Source organism: Narcine bancroftii, chromosome 2 (assembly GCF_036971445.1).
Source record: "Narcine bancroftii isolate sNarBan1 chromosome 2, sNarBan1.hap1, whole genome shotgun sequence".
In the NCBI taxonomy this organism is placed as follows: Eukaryota; Metazoa; Chordata; class Chondrichthyes; order Torpediniformes; family Narcinidae; genus Narcine; species Narcine bancroftii.
This window is the reverse complement of record NC_091470.1, coordinates 301,907,885-301,927,148: the sequence shown is the minus strand read 5'-3', so window position 1 is coordinate 301,927,148 and position 19,264 is coordinate 301,907,885. Positions and strand designations below refer to the sequence as shown.

At 37.3% G+C, this 19,264-nt stretch overlaps 1 protein-coding gene across 14 annotated transcripts in view; it reads right to left on the bottom strand.

Moving 5' to 3' along the window:
* Positions 1-359: 359 nt before the first annotated feature.
* pcmtd1 (protein-L-isoaspartate (D-aspartate) O-methyltransferase domain containing 1) overlaps positions 360-19,264 on the bottom strand; it is a 54,422-nt gene continuing 35,517 nt past the window's right edge. For 13 of the 14 annotated variants that reach the window (XM_069921508.1, XM_069921514.1, XM_069921512.1 and 10 more), the window contains exons 4-6: positions 14,973-15,144; positions 11,860-11,983; positions 360-2,500 (exon numbers count right to left, since the gene is read on the bottom strand). In XM_069921508.1, the coding sequence (XP_069777609.1) occupies positions 2,130-2,500; positions 11,860-11,983; positions 14,973-15,144 (667 nt within the window). In that variant the 3' untranslated portion in view covers positions 360-2,129. Of the gene's footprint in view, positions 2,501-2,612; positions 2,688-11,859; positions 11,984-14,972; positions 15,145-19,264 lie in introns of those variants that run through there. The other variant, XM_069921521.1, reaches the window with a different exon arrangement.

Here is a 19,264-nt window from a genome sequence, read left to right as displayed (position 1 = left end):
CATCAAGCCCCTTTGCAAACAGATTCATTAAGAGCACTCAAAGAAATTAACCATTTTCCAATCCTCTACCCAAGAATTAAGATAGTTGGCTTACACAAGTAGTGATTAACTTCAGAGGAAGTGAAGAAAAATGCTTTACTCAGAGATAGTCAGCACAGAAACTGGCCATTCAGCTCATCATATCCATGCTGCCCAGGGAACATCCATCCAAGTAGGTTTTGAAATCTCCTGGCTGCAAAAAGGTGCCATTGGAGTTACCCATTTTCTCAGTGGCATTTTACTAGCATTTAAGTTGGTTGTAAATCTCAACATGCAACTCAACATACAAAAGGCAAGCATGATAAATTTGACAACCAAAACACAAGAATATCAATTTTATTGCAAAATATTTCCCCAATTTAATGTTTACACAAGCAACCTATTCATTTAAATTGATCTTTCAGTGAACTGCTATTCAGCTTAGAATGATGAACTATATGAAAATTAAACCATACTTCCAACACCAAAAGCAACAGTTCTAAACATGAATCTATATTTCTTGATCAAAAAGTTACAGAAGATTACAGAACTATGAAAATACATCTATTATCTTAAACTACTGTATAATAGATCAAACAGTGTGGGAAAAAGAATTTTCAATGTCTGTACAAAAAGTCTAATATTTACCTGAATATCACTCCAAATATTATCACCAAGTTTGCAATCCATCATGGATTAATCATCTTGGTATACCATAATAACCTACTGCACATAGTATAAAGAAATTATCCCTCTTTGTCCTCCCCCTGAGCTGTACACAAGCTAAGGAATCAGGAGAGATGCAACTTGGTGGCAAAGGTATTCTGCCTCTCAACATTTTTGCAAATTTGCTACATAATCCCCAATATTCCAGAGTATTATTTAAGGGTATGTATAATCCAAAAATAATTCCAAAGCAAAAAAAATAACAGCATTTCATTGTTCTAACACTGGAAGAACAGAATTCAAAAATAACAAGTCAATACCCTTAAAATCATTTTTCAAAAAGTTTAAAAGTCTTGGCAAACTTACATTTTTGAAAGTTCTAAAGTGCATTGCTATATAAGCACAATATAAGGTTTTGAGTCTAAAGATATAATTAATTAATGTCCACATATAGGACCTGCCAGATATTATATGTGGGCAATAAATATTGTTTAGTAGTTATACAACTACCAATAACTGCTGGTAAGGCAAAATCCATATATTGGAACCAAGCAGCTCCAAAAGGACAGTTTTTTTTTGCATTGCAATAGTAATTCTTTCCTTAGATTGAGAGAATTTGAAGATAAACAAATGCATTGCTTTATGCCTGTTATTTATGGTTTGTTGCATGAATAACAAAGGGAAGTGTTAATATAGTAAATAAACCTGCAAATCTGATCAATTTAGTTGTATTGAATTATACTCACCATTTAAATGTTAAAACTTTTTAACTTTAAAAAATAAGGTTTCATCTCTTCTTAGAAAATATTAAATCCTTCACGTTCTCAAATTGGTCCTGTTTCTCTATCAAATGTGTACAATCTGAAGTGTTCTGCTTGAATTTTGAAATATGCATAATATTTTAAACAATTCCTTTGCCAGTGAAGGAAATTATTGTTATCTTTACTCAATGAATTAAAAACACAGTACAACTCTGATTCTCCGAAATTCTATTATCCAAATCTGAATCAAATGACCAAAATTTTCCAAACTGACCGGAGACATTGGGCTCCTGGTACCAGCAGCAGCAAGGCCTCAATGGGGAAGCGTTGGTGGCCAGCATTTTTTTTTTTTTGGTGAGAATTAAACATTATTTTAATGTTTTAAAACCCCTTCTTGTTGTTTAAACACTTTTACAAGCAATTTGCTGTTGTTACTGGGCTGTTTTTTTTTAAATGACCAATTCTCAGAGAAAAAAAAACATTTATCCAAAATAGGTATGAACCTAACCATTTTGGGTAATCAGAGTTGGACCGCGATCATCAAATTTGTCATACGTTTAAAGTTGAAATCTTTTCTTTATATTCAAACAATTGCTCTTTTTGGAGTGATTATAATGAGGAAAATGCTACATTTGAAAACTCAAACAGACATATGTGGACAAAACAAATTATTTTTGTTCAGTGCTACTTTTGTCTATAAAATGTTAGATAAGCTTTCAAAGATTCTGGTAGTGGCAAGCTCAGAATTCTTTCTCGAAGTAAATTTGGAGGAGTTTCTTCCTGCTTGAGGCATTCATTTAACTCTTTTGCTTCTTCCTCTCTATTTTCTTCTTCCATTTTGTCATCTTCGTCACTGTCAAATGGTTGAGGTATCAGTTGGTTGCCTACAAACACATAGGTATCAATCTTACGTCTGCGGAGCTTCTTACGTTTCCGTTTAGGTGCAACCTTTTGAAATGTGCTTTTGGCCTGTAACTCTTGATTTATCAAGTTTCTAAGATTGCGACGAATGTAAATTCTTGCCAAGTCCTGCAGGCACCTTACAGTCACCGGCGCTATTCAAAACAAAAAAAAATGACACATTTCTTGTTTAATTAATGGATTATGCAACTTTGGCATTGTACATAACAAATCTAGGCCACAAGTATACTCCTCACCTGCTGTGTCATTAGGGAATGAAGAGCATTGGTCCAGGTCTTGTTTATGTCATTAAAACCCATTTTAAAATCATTTTTCCACCTTCTATTTGTATATTCAATATAAAAAAATGAATAAGTGCAAGTCACACTGAACTGTTCTACTAGTAGCGATATTCACAAGAGGGTATGATTATAATTCAATGAGTTTGAACACCACTTACTACAAGCGTTCATGAAAAAAGTTGACAGGTTCAATTTTGTCTTATGAAAAACACAAGAAATAGGAGTAGGCCATTTGGCACATTGAGCCTGCTTCACCATTCAACAAGACTGGTTGATCTGGCTGTGGGGTCAGCTCCACTTCCTGTTTTCCATAACCCTAAATTCCCAACAATTTAAAAATCTACTGAAGATTTTTTATGAAATTTAGTTGGCTGAAGTGGATCCTGAAAACAGTAATTTCATTACTTAAATTTGAAAAATAGATGATAGAGGGGGTGTTCAACAGCAACATTCCCAAATTGATTGACTCTCCCAAAATTAGAATTATGGAACTCTTCAGTCGGGAAACAGGCCTTTCAGCCCACCTCATCCATGCTGACCAAGGTTGTCCCATTTGAGAACATATACATGACATTTGAGAACATATACATGACATCACATACAACCCTGAGATTGTTTTTCCTGTGGGCCAGGGTAAATTTCTACTTATTGTAACTGTACTCAAGAAAAAAAAATATGCATATACAAAAAGAAATGTAAATAAACTGACCATCCAATAGAGAAAAAAATGTTCAGAATTTAATTTTAAAACTGGCAATGCTGCAAGAGCTGCTATAAATGACAGTGGTGTGGACCTGGGAGGGCAGCAAGTGAAGACACAGCCCTTGGTCCTAATGCCGACATTCCTGTACAGGCTTTAAACCAGAGAGCTGCTGCATTTGATTAAAATCCTGTAACCGCGGGGACTGTGCCCGTGCTCGGCAGCAACCAAGAGGTGTTGCAGACTCCAAGTGAGCAACAGACCTGCATTGGGCACCAGAAAGGGGAGAACATCCCATGTTGAGAAGGATAAGCAGAGATGATCTTACAGGACAGTGAGCATGGGAGCCGATCAGCAAGGGGATCAGCAACTCAATTACCCTACAGGGCAATAACCATGACAGCAGGTCAGCGAGGGGCCCCACACAGGCTGCAGGCAGTCAGTGATTTGCAGCCAGGGAACCTGCAGAACCAGAATTCATGAGGGTTCTGAGGGCAAGAAAGGTTCTTGAAGGGTCTCAGCCACTGAAGATTTCCTGATCATGTTAGAGTTTTGGAACTGGGGTTCGGGTTGCCTATAGATCAAACAGGGGATTTTGTGATTGCAGCAGCTGCTGAAGCGCTGGAGGCGAATCCACTGACACTCATTGTCTCTGTAGGGACTCTCTTTTGCCTCTCTTTCTCTCTTATTGTAAAGGGCGCTGGGTAATACTAATGGAAAATCTTTGACTGCCATAGGGCAGTCAGAAGGAAATTTTGTATAATGTGACATGAAAATCAAGGGATTTTGAAATAATGTGTAAAGTTAGAGGCCTTAATGAGTGAGTTTGTTTAGGCATCTGATGGTGGAGGTGGAGTTACTATTCCTTACAAGTATTATATAGGGCACCTATACCTCTTTTCAGATGGCCACAGCGAGAATAGAAAATATCCTGGGTGGTACAGATCCTTGATGAATGCTGATGCTCTCCAAAAGCAATATACAAGTAGATGTTCTCAATGGTGTGGAGAGTTTTGCCTGTGACATACTGGGCTGTGTCCACTACTTTTTGCAGGACTTTTCACTCAGAGGTATTGGTGCATCCATACAGCCTGTGATACGGCCGGTCAACAGCCTCCACCAAACATCTTGAGAAATTTGCCAAAGTTTTCAATGTTGCAACAAATTTCTGCAAACTCCTGAGGAAGTAGAGGCCCTGACATTCTTTCTTCCAAGATAAGGTCCTCTGAAATAGTGACTCCCAGGAATTTAAATTTTCTCATCCTCTCTACCTCTGATTTCCCCACTGGTTTTCCCTTCCTAAAGTCTACAATCACCTCCTTGGTTTTGGTGACATTGAATGAGAGGTTGTTGTTAGAACACCATTAAATCTCCATCCTCCATCACCCCTTTATGTACAGACTGTACTATGGAATCATCAGCTAATTTGGAATTGGTGTTGTCAAACCGAGCCAGTCACAGGTGTAAATCTAGTAAAGCATGGGTATAAGTTTGCACCCCTGTGATGCTCCAGTATAGATGGAGATTGTGGTGGTGATGTTCTTGCTAGTCTGTACTGATTAGAGTTTGGAGGTGAGGAAATCTAAGATTCAATTACACATTGGGATATCGAAGCCCAGGTTTTGGAGTTTGCGGATTAATTTTGAGGGGATGGTATTGAATCCTGAACTGTAGTCAATAAAAGGCATCCTGCTGTATGTATCTCTACTGTTTAAATATTCCAGAGTTTTGTGTAGAGCCAATGAGATGGAATTTGCTATAGCCTATTGTTGTGGCAAGAAAATTGTAATACATCCCCAATACCCTAATGTGCTTCAACACCTGCCACTCAAAACACTTCATCACTGTGGATATGAGTGCCACACTCTTCTTGGGCAATGGTATGATTGAGGCCTGTGTGAAGCATGTGAATACTACATCCTCCCGAAATGAGATACTGAAAATTCACACAAGTTTTCAGAACTTGGCCAGGTACTCTGTCTGGACTGGCTGCTTTCCTTGGATTCACTTTCTTGAAAGTAACCTGCATGTTATCTTTGGATACTGACAGGAGGGGATCAACAGCAGAAATGGGGCTGCGCAATAGTTCTTCCTTGTTCTGGCGGTCAAATCGGGTAGGGAAGGCATCAAGCTCATCTGCGAGTGAACCTTTGCTGTCTCTTATTGCACCAGATATGGTTTTGCAGCAGGTTATGTCATTTAGGCCCTGCCACAGTTTATTGTTTCTATTCTGGTCTGGAATCTCCACTTTGCCTGTGTAATTGCTTTCTATAAGTCATACTTGCTTTTTGTGTAGTGTTCTGGGTCTCCAATGCTTGTGATCTGGTCTCATCAGATTCTAAATTTAATTGTTCATCCGAGGCTTCTGTTTGGGGAAAACCCTGACAATTTGGTGGGGACACACTTATCCACAACTTTTTTGATAAATTCCATTATGGCCCTAGTGTAATCATTCCACATTTATCCAAACCCTTCCTATCCATGTATCATCCAAATGTCTTAAACTTTTCAACTGCCCCTCCAGTATGTCCTTTCTATACTGTGGTCTCTCAAAACATTATTATTTACTTCACTAACCTCTATATCTTTCTCCATGATATATAAATATTAATTTAAGACTTTGCCCTTCTCCTGTGGCTCCACACATAAATAGGCTCCTGGAAGAGTTACTCATTTATCTCTAGTAGATGTACAATTCTCCTTAAACTTCTCTTTGCCCTCCTTATTTTCCTTGAGTAAATTTCTATATCCTCTAAACTGCTCAAACGATTCACAGGATTTTAACTGCCTACAACTGACTTATACCTCCTTTTTCTTGACCAGAGCCTCAATAGATTTGGTTATCCAAATTGATGGTAGTTTCCCAGAGAGTTCAATTCAGAAAAAAAATCATTAATTGTGACACCAGATCAGAGGTGGCCATCACATTTGTGACATTTCTGAATAGCAACAGCATTTAGAAGAAAAATGACTGCATGTGCATTAATAATATTTCACAGGGTAAACAAGTAGATAAGAAAATGGAATTGGAGATGAGCAGGTCATAACCAGATGATAAACAATGGCTGGTGATGCATGGATGATTTTGGCCATCTTAAAATTTATCTGCAGTCTGAAAAGACAGTGAAATAGATGAGTATTTTAGCAGCAAAACAAACATGAAGTATTTGTAGACAGCCAATGTAATTGAAATGGAATAAAGAAAACATTATGACTGAGTGATCTGCAGTGGGAAGCTTAGATCAGCATTGAGTAAGAATGCTATGAACTTAATTATCAGGAACAGATGGAAGCATGGCGAAAGAATTCTATTTTTAAGTGAGATGTATACATTTATTCTTTTAATTTGGAGATTTAATTGAAAAAATGTACATTAGGCTGAAATCAGTGTCCAAAGAATCAAATGGATTATGATGCAAGATAGAGCTTTAATAAAGGAAAGGGAATCTAACAAGGTTAAATTTGTAAATCTGGGTCAAAAACTAAAGGTTGTGCAGTAGGGATAATGAGCAAAATCAAGCAGATTTTATCTAGCAGTACAAAAATATAAGGCATTAGGAACCAATGCAGGAGTTGAGACACAAGTGTGAAACATCTGCCATTCTCTATGACTCAGATTAGAACATATGGTTTCCTCTAATGGATGTAACTGAGATGCCCATAGGGTGACAAGGTTAGACACAAGATTCAAGAACGCTGCTCTTTGAAGTAAAGATGAACAAAATAGAAGAGTAAGCTAACGTATACAAAAAACAGAAGGGTAAAAATCAGTGTTGATCAATGAGTAAATTCAACAAAAAAGCACAAAGCATTAGTTGAAATAGTTTAAAGGGACTTTAGAACGATAGGATTTGAGAATTAAGGTAATTGGAGGACAACATGACAATGATAATATAATAATGATGGGGAAGATTATACAGACCAGGAAAATTAAACTGATGAAAGAAACTTGGAGGCCAAGAAAGTGCAATTGCTTTGAGACAGTTTTCCACATTCATACACCATGGAACTATGAGATATTTTGGATCATGTTATTATAGAGATGCATGTTAATCTTTTCCACATTTTTCATGATAAGTTATTTAATAAATTTCATATTAAATGTGAAAAAAATAATTATATCTGGACTCCTTTACTCATAGTTGTTCGTGGTGTTGTCAGAGTGCAAACGTGCTTCAATTCCCCAGCACGTGTACTTGAGAATATTCCCGTTTAGGTGTAACTAGCTAAACCTGGTACATTATCAATGGAGAGGAACTCTGCTTTTATTAGGTACGGTATTTACATTTTTTTTTTAAATATCGAGTTCAGTTAAACATTATTAGAGTTTTATCCTTCAAAGCAAACTTGTTTTATTGAGTTTTATATTTTACGATGTTTTAAATAGAATTAGAACACTGAAAATATCGCACATGCATCAGAGCCAACTCTCACATGGGAATGTGGCTTTGCTGGTGCCTAAAGTTTTTTTTTGAGAATTGTTTCACTACTGAGAAATGTTCTGGACTTTCACTCTACTCTACGACTATTATTTTGCACAAGGCCTGCTACTGTAATTGAGCCTTGTTATTTATAAGCAGGTGAGCATTTATCAGTAATCGAACGATGGAGCATTTGCACAAAGAAAGTACATGCTTCAAAGCACATTAAGTCAGATGGAGACTATGGACGGCTTGATAAAGAGTAAAACCTAAGGAGCAAGATTGGCAAATGTGCCATGCATCTATTGGAATAACAAAAAAATATTTATGGAGTACATTTAGATCTTCAGAAGACACGAGATCAGGTGTGTCCTGAGGGTTGATGGGATTACATCATTATATAAACATGGGATTCATGATTGCATAAAGGACAGAAAACAGAGTGCCAATTCATGGATTCTGGCTTGGCAAGATTCAGATAAAGGAGTACTCTGAGCCCCAATTATATAAAATACATTAATTAATTAGATTGGGGAACTATGTAAAATACATTCAGGCTTCATAACGATAAAACCTCAAGTGGTCAAATCAAATGTGAAGGAAGAAAGAAGTCACTTAATACATGGTGGTTAAGAACATGGGGAAAGAAAATGGCAGATGGCATATAACAGAAGCCATGTGAAATAATTCTGATACAAAGAATTAAAATCTAATTTAAATTAGCTAGTGGGCAGCAACGTTAGCGCAACGATTTTTCAGCACCATCACCCCGGGTTCAAATCTGGTGCTGTCCATAAGGAGTTTGTATATCCTCTCAGTGTCCATGTCGGTTTCCTCCCACCCTTCAAAGTACAGGGGTTATAGGTTAATTGGTGTATTTGGACGTCATAGGTTAGTGGGCCAGAAGGCCCTGTTATCTTGCAGCATGTCTACATTTTTTTTTTAATTTTAAAAAGGCCATGTTTTGTGGCATTAAATAGAGCACTGGAGTTGATAATATATACACAAAATGTTAATACATGAGGTAATTAAGGCAAAGGGCAATGCAAGCCTTTTATTGCCTTGAACTATTTACCCAAAATTATAACACAAAATAACTGACTTTCTCATTGGCTTGCACACTTGAAATCCTTTGAACAATATTGCTTACACATGATTTGTAAATTTCTCCTCACTCATTTTATCCCAGCAATTTTGAGTGAAATCAAAATGATGGACAACAAAGGAATTTTAAATGCTTGTGACATCAAGCTTCAATCAACATTTTTTCCACAATTCAAAATTACTTCTCGCAAAATGGGCACTATCCACAAAGTTTATATCCTCAGACTAAAATAACAAGAAGGCAGAATTTCAGCAATTGAAAACTCTTCCAAGTAACCTTGGAGAGACTGTTACAAAAACTATTAAAATATGCTTACTAATCAAAACAAATTTACATAACCTCGGCTCACCTCAGTGATACTTTCTTCATCCTCCTATTTCCACTGCCTCAAGGGTCATCTTCTCTACAACTGAAACCAAATTGTTTTCTCCTGTTCGCTTTTCCTGTTCCAGTCAAGAGTCTTTGACCTGAAGCATTAACTGTATTTCTCCTTCCATGGATGGTACCTGATTTGTTGAATGTTTCCAGTATTTTTCGGTTTTTAATTATAGTGCGTACCATAATGTTTGTGGCAAAGATTTTTTTTTTTCTCCTTTATTTGCCCCATGCTCCAAAATTTTCAATTTGTAATCAAGCCATTCACATGTGATTAAAGTGCACATTCCAGATTTTATTCAAGATTATTTGTATACTCATTTCTTTGACTATGTAGAAATAACAGCACTAGTTATACATAGTCCCCTCATTTCAGGGCACCATAATATGTGGGACATAGAAATAGTATGTATATCAAAGTAGTCATGTTTATCACTTTGTTGCACATCCCTTGTAGACAATGCCTGTTTGGTCTATGATTCATGGACATCATCAGGTGCTGAGCATCTTCTTTAATGATGCTCTGCCAGGCCTCTACTGCAGCCATCTTCAACTCCTGCTTGTTTTGGGGACTTGTCCCCTTACGTTTTCTCTTCAGCATATGAAGGCATGCTCAATTGGATTTAGATCAGGTGCCTGACTTGGCCATTCAAAAATTGTCCAGTTTTTAAGCTTTGAAAAACTCCTTTGTTGCTTTAGCAGTATGTTGGGATCATGGTCTTTCTGTCAGATGAAGTGCCTTCCAATGAATTTGGAGGCATTTGCTCAAACTCGAGCAGATAAGATGTTTCTGTACACCTCAAAATTTATTTTGATACTGCCATCAGCAGTTACTTCATTAATGACGATAAGTATACCAGTATCTATGGTAGCAAAACATGCCCATGCCATAACATGTTGAGTTAGTATGCTTTGGATCTTGGGCAGTTCCCATACTTCAGGAACTGAGTTACAGAAAAATGTTAAACAGGTTAGGACTTTACACCTAAGATCATAGAAGGATGAGGGGAGATTTGATAGAGGTATTTAAAATTATGAGGGGGATAGAGAGAGTAAATGTAGGTAGGCTTTTTCCACTGAGGGTAGGTGGGATACAAACCAGAGAACATGGGTTAAGAGTCAAAGGAGAAAAGCTTAGGGGGAACATGAGTAGATGCTTCTTCATGGTGGGGTGTGTGTGGAATGAGCTTCCAGCTGAAGTGGTGAATGCAGGTTCAATTTTAACATTTAAGAGGAATTTGGACACGTAAATGCATGGGAAAGATATAGGTCAGTGTGACTAAGCCAAAAAAAAAAATGGTTTGGCATAGACCAGAAGGGCTGAAGAGGCCTGTTTCTGTGCTGTAATATTCTATGGTTCTAGTTCCTTTATGCCTCCACACTTTGCTCTTGCCATAACTCTGATACTCGTTAGTCCTGATCTCATATGTCCACAAAACCTTTTTCCAGAAATCTGCAAGCTGTTAAATACTTCTTGGCAAACTGTAATCTGGCCATCCTGTTTCTGTGGCTAACTATTGGTTTTCATCTTGCAGCATAGCCTCTGTATTTTGGTTCATTGAAGTCTTCTGCAAACAGTAGTCACATCCACACCCAGCTCCTGAAAAGTGTTTTTGACTGTCAGACAGGTGTTTGAGTATTTTTCTTCGTTATGGTGAGAATTGTTTCACATCAGCAATGGAGGTCATCCTTGGCCGACCAGTCCCTTTGAAATTACTGAGCTCAGAAATATGTTCTTTCTTCTTAATGTTGTTCCAAATGCTGATTTTTGTTATCATACGGAGTGGACAATGTCTCTTACTGTTTAGTTGTTTTTCATCCTTATCATGGCTTCTTTGACTTTCATTGACACAACTCTGGTCCTCATTGAAAAATGGCAACTACAGATTCCAAAGGTGATCAATAGCTTAGAAGCAAACCTAGCTCTCTTACCTGCACCAATGAAGCAATTAAACATACCTGAGCAATCACAAACACTTGTGAAGCCAAATATGCCAAACATTATGGTGCCCTGAAATGAAGGAATCATGTATAAAAAAAAATCTGCAATTTCTACATGTTCAAACAAAAATACATACAAATAACCTTGAATAAAATTTGGAATGTGCTCTATAATCACATGCAGATTATCCAATTACAAATTTAAAACTCGAGAGCAAAGGGGCAAATGAAGAAAAAAAGGTGTCTTTGCCCCAAATATTATGGAGAGCACTGCATTTTTTTTTAAAACCCAAGTTTGTCAATAGTACTCCCAGTGATGTCATCTCTGCACCAGATCACTCTACAATCTGCTACAATGGTGCAGAAGCCATTAAGCCAGCCTTTCTCATTCAGCCCATCAAATGTGGCCATACAGGGATAATGGATAGTAAGAGGAGTCCAGCATAATTTTGTTTATCTTGAAAATCAGACTTTTTAAAAAAAAATCTGGCATTTTAACATTTAGTACTCAAACAACACATTACTTGAGATGATTAGATTTACTTATTCACACAAATGGCAGGACCCTCATGTCCCTTAAGCATTAAACAAATTAAACACAGTCAAGATTATTTCACATTGTTCCCTTGTACTTTCCATGTAAAACAAAAAAAGAAATTGGAGTACTTACGCAGCTTTACGTTCTCAGATTTGTAGCAGTCAGAACGGTTTGGTTGGATAAGAGGAGCAAATGAAACTGCCAATATGTTTTTTGTTTCCCATGTGTTTTGTCCTGTGCGTATTATCTGGGTAAGCTGTGGAGATGAAGGATATTAAATAAATGAAGCTGATTTATGTAGTGGCCCTCACTAATTTCCAGGTTCTTTTTCACTCTTTTGTCTGTTAATTTTGGCAGGTGGAGACATTAAACAATGGGGATTTTAGCATCTGAAACATACATTTGCCTACTACTACAGCATTTTTCTTTACATCAAGGCCGATCCTTCAAATTCTGAATACTGTCCATTGGGCAATTAACAATTATATAATAAAAGTTGATGTAAAATAAATGAATAAAGGTTTAAAAAACACTTTCTCTAACTTGGGTTAAGTCAGGAGGAATTGAATTTTTTTTTAAATTGTGAAATTTATAGGTTTGTTCAAATGTTCATTGGGGACAGATTTCTGCTGTAGATGAATAAAACAAATACTGTAGCAGTATCCAGTATGCGAGTACTCAAGGTAAAGAGTTAACCATCTAAGACCACAGTCAGCCAATGTTGAGTGAATGATCCTTTTTTTGTTTCCTCCCAAGATCCCCTTCATCATAGAACCAACCCCCCACCAATTCTATTCACTATAGATCACTCACATGAACCACCCCACCTGAATAGGTGAAAATCAAACAACACTCAAGAAGCTCAACACTATCCAGGACAAAGTAACTCATTTGGAGCAATACACCCAAACATATAGTCACTCTACTAAAACATGCTATCCACAACATTTACTGCAGTTGTTGGTTTAGATTACTCTGACAGCACCTCCAACCCCTGCATGTTCTGCAGTGAATGGGACCAAACTCCAGAATTTTCTGTCCATCAGTGTTATGGGAGTTGTCTGAAGTGATGGCTTGCCTTCAACTTCAACAATTATGGATGGACAATAAATGCTAGCCAAATCCCTGCCATTTTTTTAAAAATCACCAGTTCACTAGTTCATGCTGTGGAGTAAGTTAAAGTTATGAATCATAGAGTAATAAGATGTGGCTACTTTTGTTGAATATCTGTTGGTAAGCATTATCTGCAGATACTCAAATCTAAATACCCAGTCAATTAAGACAGTCAAAGATTGCTGGTGTAACTCAGTCCATGGGTAGAAATGAACTGCCATGAAGACCACATGACATTGGGACAGAAATAGGCTATTTAGTCCATCGAGTCTTCACTGCCATTTAATCATGAGCTGATACATTTTCCCACTCAGCCCCGCTGGCCAGCCTTCTCCCCATATCCTTTGATGCCTTGGCTGCTCAAGAACCTATCAACTTCTGACTTAAATACACTCAACTATCTTTCCTTCGCAACCACGTATGATAACAGATTCCACAGATTTACCAACCTCAAGCTAAGGAAATTCCTCCACATCTCTGTTCGAAGTGGATACCCTTCGATCCTGAAGTTGGGCCCACGTCGTAGATTCTCGCACCATGTGAAACAACCTATCTGTCAACGTTCAAAATATTTCAATGAGATCCTCCCTTATTTTCCTGAATTCCCACAAATACAGGCCAAGAGCTGTCAAGCACTCCTCATATGGTAATCCTTTCATTCCTAGAATAATCCTTGTGAACCACCTCTGAACCCTCCCCAACATCAGCACATCCTTTCTTAAAGGAGGAGCCCATAAATATTCAAAATGCTCCAAGTGAGGTCTCACCAGGGCCTTATAAAGCTTCAACATCACATCCGTGCTCTTACATTCCATTCCTCTTGAAATGAATGCCAGCATTGCATTTGCCTTCACCACCAGCTCAACATGCAAGTTTATCTTCAGGCTATTCTGCACAAGGATCCCCAGGTACCTTAGCATCTGGGTATTTTCAATTTTCTCCCCATTTAATACAAAAAGTCTGCCTCTATTTTTTTCTACCAAAGTGCATGACCGTGCATTCAGACATTGTATTTCATTTGCCACCTCTCTGCCCATTCTCCTCAGTCCCGTTTAAGTTTTTTTTTGCAACCTCCCTATTTCCTCAACTCCTCCACCTACTTTCATATCATCAGGCAAACTTGGGCCACAAGCCATTCAGTCTATATCCAATCATAAAAAGCAGCCCCAACACTGACCCCTGTGAAACACCACTAGCAACCAACCAGAATATGATCCCTGTATTCTGACTCTGCTTCCTGCCAATAGCCAATGCTCTACCCATGCTAATATGTTTCCCATTATATCATGGGTTCTTTAATACTGTCTGATCTGCTGATATCCTCCAGCAATTCTTTGCCTACTTAAGATTCCAGCACCTACAGCTTTTGTTCCTCAAACAAAAACTGTACTCCTTTGCAAAGAAAATTTATTTTCTTTTTCTTCTTTGGCTTGGCTTCGCGGACGAAGATTTATGGAGGGGGTAAAAAGTCCACGTCAGCTGCAGGCTCGTTTGTGGCTGACAAGTCCGATGCGGGACAGGCAGACACGGTTGCAGGGGAAAATTGGTTGGTTGGGGTTGGGTTTTTCCTCCTTTGTCTTTTGTCAGTGAGGTGGGCTCTGCGGTCTTCTTCAAAGGAGGTTGCTGCCCGCCGAACTGTGAGGCGCCAAGATGCACGGTTTGAGGCGTTATCAGCCCACTGGCGGTGGTCAATGTGGCAGGCACCAAGAGATTTCTTTAGGCAGTCCTTGTACCACATTAATCCACACACAGATAGAACAAATACAAAAACATACAAGCAAATAGATTCAAAATTAGAAATTTGGTAATGCCAAAATAAAGAAACATTTGTTTTTTTTTGTTATTTTTTCAAGCAGGTACTGTTTGCATCAGGGATGAATAGTCTAATTCTCTACTCAATTTCAGGGATATGATTGAGCGAAAGGAATTAAATGTTTTCCATTACAGCCATTTCTGATGGGAGTTAGCTTGGGACTGATCAAATTAATCTCAGATCAAACTTTTGATCTATTAGTGAGGGCTAGAACAGAACTTCAATGGCAAATGAATGACCCATTGATGTGAATCTTGATGTGACAGGATAAGAAAGTCAATGTAACATGTACAACTTACTGCTTTAAATGATACAGTACCTGATCTTCCATTGGCATAACAAGAATTCCACCAACTTTCAGAAAAATTTTCATATAATTCTCATGATCTTTTTGGACTCCAGCTCCACAATAAACACGATCATATTGAAGATTGTCTGACAAGACATCTATGCAGTTCCCTACCACAAAAACTGGCTCACAGAATTCAAACCTATAATATAAAAACATTAAACAACTCTTGCTTGATACAAGCGCATCATTAGGATTACACAACGTAAACTATATGCAATTCTCATTTTACAGATGAATTATTAATCTCTAAATCAGGGGTTCCCAACCTTTTTGTTCCTCTGTACTCCTTGGGCATTTTTATAGGTTCCCGTGTTCCCCTGAAAATTAAGGATTAAAAAAAAAACACGACACTGTGCAATCTGACTGCAGATTTCACCACCATGTATTGTACAGTAGTGGTGATTCTCTCAGACCCAATGCACCCCCTGAAAAATGCAAATGTACCATTGGGGGGGTACATGTATCCCAGGTTGGGAACCCCTGCTCTAAATCATCAGGAGCACTTCTATAATTCATGAACAAAGTAAATGGTAATTAATAAATTTATGCTAAATTTAGCATACTATAGCTATAATAAAATTGTTGGTTATGCAAACACTCAAGAGTCAACTATCATGCCAATTTGTGCAGGTCTGTAAGTGAGCACTGCCAAGACATACATTGTGGGTAGTTTCTTAATGGAGTCCATCAAGTCTTGCTTTCATGGGGTAGAGAGGGGCGGGGAAGGCAGGAAAGAATATCAGAACAAGGAGATTTGGATTCATTCTAAAAACTGCTGGACAATAGGAACTTCAACAGCTGCTGAGATCCTGCACCATGATTCAACATATTAGAATATCTAAAATTAATTAGCTTTAGGAATCACATACATTTTTTATTATATTAAATTTTCAGATTCATTGGATACAAAGAAAAAAAAACATTTGGACTTGCAGAGAAAAGGTCTCTTTCTATTAGAAAACATTAAAACACTATATAGTTATGTTTAAAATTATGAAAAAATGGGACAAGGCACTCATAACTCCTCTAGTTTTGATTGTGTGGAACTCAAAATGCATCCAGAAATACAATAAAGTGGGAAGAACCCTTCTTACTCCATTTCATTGAAATGGTCCTATCCTTTTCCTGCATTAGCTTTATTCTGTGTTCTTGTCTGGATAATGCCTGTAACCTGGCTTCATCCTAACTTCCAAATTTCTAATCACCGATTGTGTTCTTTTTTCCTGGATACCCAAATTCAGACTTACTTACCAGGGGTTGAATTTTGGACCTTATAGCCATACTATCAACCAGCTAGTTCCATGTGTGCCTGAAAAATCACCAACTCCCATCCTTCCTTCCTCACTGCATGCAGGCAAAACTGTTATCCATACATTAGTTAATTCTAGGGTGGGCCATTCTCCCAGCTGGTCCTCTTGTTCACATCTTTATTTGTAGGTCATTCAAAATTATAGAATCGTGACTCACCAACTCCTGATTACCTATCACTGCATATTGATGAAACAAGCACAATCAAAGTCAGCAGAAAGGTTTCCACAAAATGTTATGCCTATTTGATGCTACATGCTGGCAAATGCTACTTTCAGAATTGTACCTTGTCCTTGATTAGATTAATGCCTGGAGCATGATGGTTCATGCAGAATTCAAAGTCACATATTAACTTGCATCACTTCATTAACATTTAAGTGTAGGCTAGTGGAAAAGTAATTGGATGGCTGAATTAGTTCACCCTGCCTTTCACAGACAGAATATACCTGTACAATTTTTTTTTCAATTAGGCAGATAATGGTATTTTAACTTCTAATAAACTAATTTAGTGAAAAGAACAGATTATTTTGCAGTGCAAGTATGCATCCAAACTATTGTTAAATTCATAGTATCTATTGATCTGGTATGAAGTGAACTCAATTGGCTGAAATATTGCAATTATTGATTGTGAGGACTTCAAGACAGAGATGACTCATCAGTAATGCTCATGGCCAAAGTTGCTGCAAATGCTCCATTTGTCCAAGATTCTGTTATGACTCTTCCTTACTTTCACAAGCAAAGGAAATTTGTTCTCCTGCTGTTCACAAAAATTCACAAATCGGATCCAAGTCATCAGTTAGAAGATCACTCGACTTCAGCTATAGCATGCTCTGCCATTGTTTATAATATTGCATTCCTGTGTTCACAGCATTGGCAGTTTGCAACCTACTTTTAGGCATGTCATTCACTGTGACTGGCACTCCCTTTATTCTCTTCATTGAAACAGGGCTGGTTGTCTGATTCAAAAATAATGTGAAAGAAGCAGCTGAATACGCAGAAAAAAAATCAAAGCCACTTTCGGGTTTTCTATATAAACCAAAAACCTGGAAGTTGTAGAATGATCTGAACCTGTTCTGATAATTACTGCAGTAGTTTTTCCAATTTCAATTTTCTACATCCCTTGTTACATTTATTAATCGCATTCTCTTTGGGAAGTAACAGTATAAAAATACTTCAAAATATAGCTCAAGATGTCTGCATCAAATTTGATGATACAGAAAAATGTCAAACAACCTCATCTAATTTTAAGCAACCACAAATTAATGCTTTACAAATTGAAAGGTAGAATAAAAAATGAAAGTTTCCATGTTTATTACTAAAACATTGATTAATTTAAAACTCTTTTAGAGTATTCATTACATCACAGGATATTATTGTAAATGTACATTATTATATTACTTTATATTAGAAAAGTACAGCTACTTTCTGGGCATAGGTTCTTTTGGAGAAGCATGACAAATTCCACTTAATACTATTTGATAATTAAAGAAAATAACTTCAAATTGTTTCAGAAACACAACCTTGTTGGAAACTTTTTTTTTAACTCAAATTGAAGACTACAGCAATTCCTCTTTTTTTGCCCATAAAGCATTTCATCACAGTTGTCATTTCGAAAAAGTGATTCCAAATGAGAACCAAAATTCATTGGAATAACATTTCTAATTGACAGTTTTAAAGATCAGTGTGATTTTTACTCTATTGCCCAAAAGTTTCAATACAATAAATGCATTTTATAGGCATTGTGGATACAATTGCACCCACAATGAATACAATTTCATTTTGAGCTTTATTTAAAAGTAGTTCAATGTTTCAGAACTCTTGGACAACACACAGCTCAAACTTATCACCAGCCACACTAACTTCTGGATTTGGATATGTGAACAAGCTGACCTACATGATACTTTCTGCTGGCTAGATTTGTACATGTTTGATGAAACCAAAAGGAACCTAGTAAAGCAGAGTAGGCTGAGAGTGAAGAGACCAGCTGTCAATAGCTTTTTAAAAAAATAATTCATACATCTGAAGCCTCTTGAGAACATCAGTGTTCAGCCACTGTACTCCACTGCAAGTTCAGCAATGAGGTAGAAATCAAACAGTTTGGTATCTGACCTCTAACTTAAATCAGACACCTGCCTTTCAGCCATATTCATGCAAGTCCACAATGTTAATATCTTGCAATTTCACTCCGAACCACTGGCTGCCAGGTACCACAGCTCAGGACAATAAGTTAAAATATCATAAACAGGCACAAGTGTAAGATCATCAGCTCCTCTCGTCGTCACCATTCAATAAAATCATGGCTGATGCAACCTGGGCCTCAACACCACTTTCCAACACTCCAAATGACTTTTGCTCCATGGCTCGTTGGCCTATTGAATTTCAAGAAATTCCTCATCTTCATCTTATTCTGAATCTTTCTTAGTTCCAGATACCTTCTCAGTAAAAATTCTCTCTACATTTACTCTTTGAATCCTCAGATTTTTGTATTTAGTAAGGTTACTTCTCATTCCTCCAAACTTCAATGAACTTAAACTTTCTTGATACATCAACTCCTTCGTTGAAGGAATCAACCGAGCGAACCTTCACTGCCTCCAATGCACATCCACAAATATGGAGATCAAAATTGTAAGTAGTCCAGGTGGAATCTCCCCAAAATCTTTTAAGTTGCATGAAAACCTCCTGATCTTTATCCTCCATACCCCTTTTACTTGCGGCACTTGCACATTGTTTCATGCTCTAGGACACCCAGATGCTTTTATAAGACATTTTGAAATCTTGCCATCTAAAATAATACTTTGTTTATTCCTTTTAAAGTTGAAGTTTTCTCACCTTACACTATCAATTTTTTACCCAGTCATTTAACCTCTCTATATCCCTTTGCAAGTTCTTGGTATCCTACTCATGTGTGCTAACCCACCCCTGGAATATGGTGATAATAATCTATGCCTTGG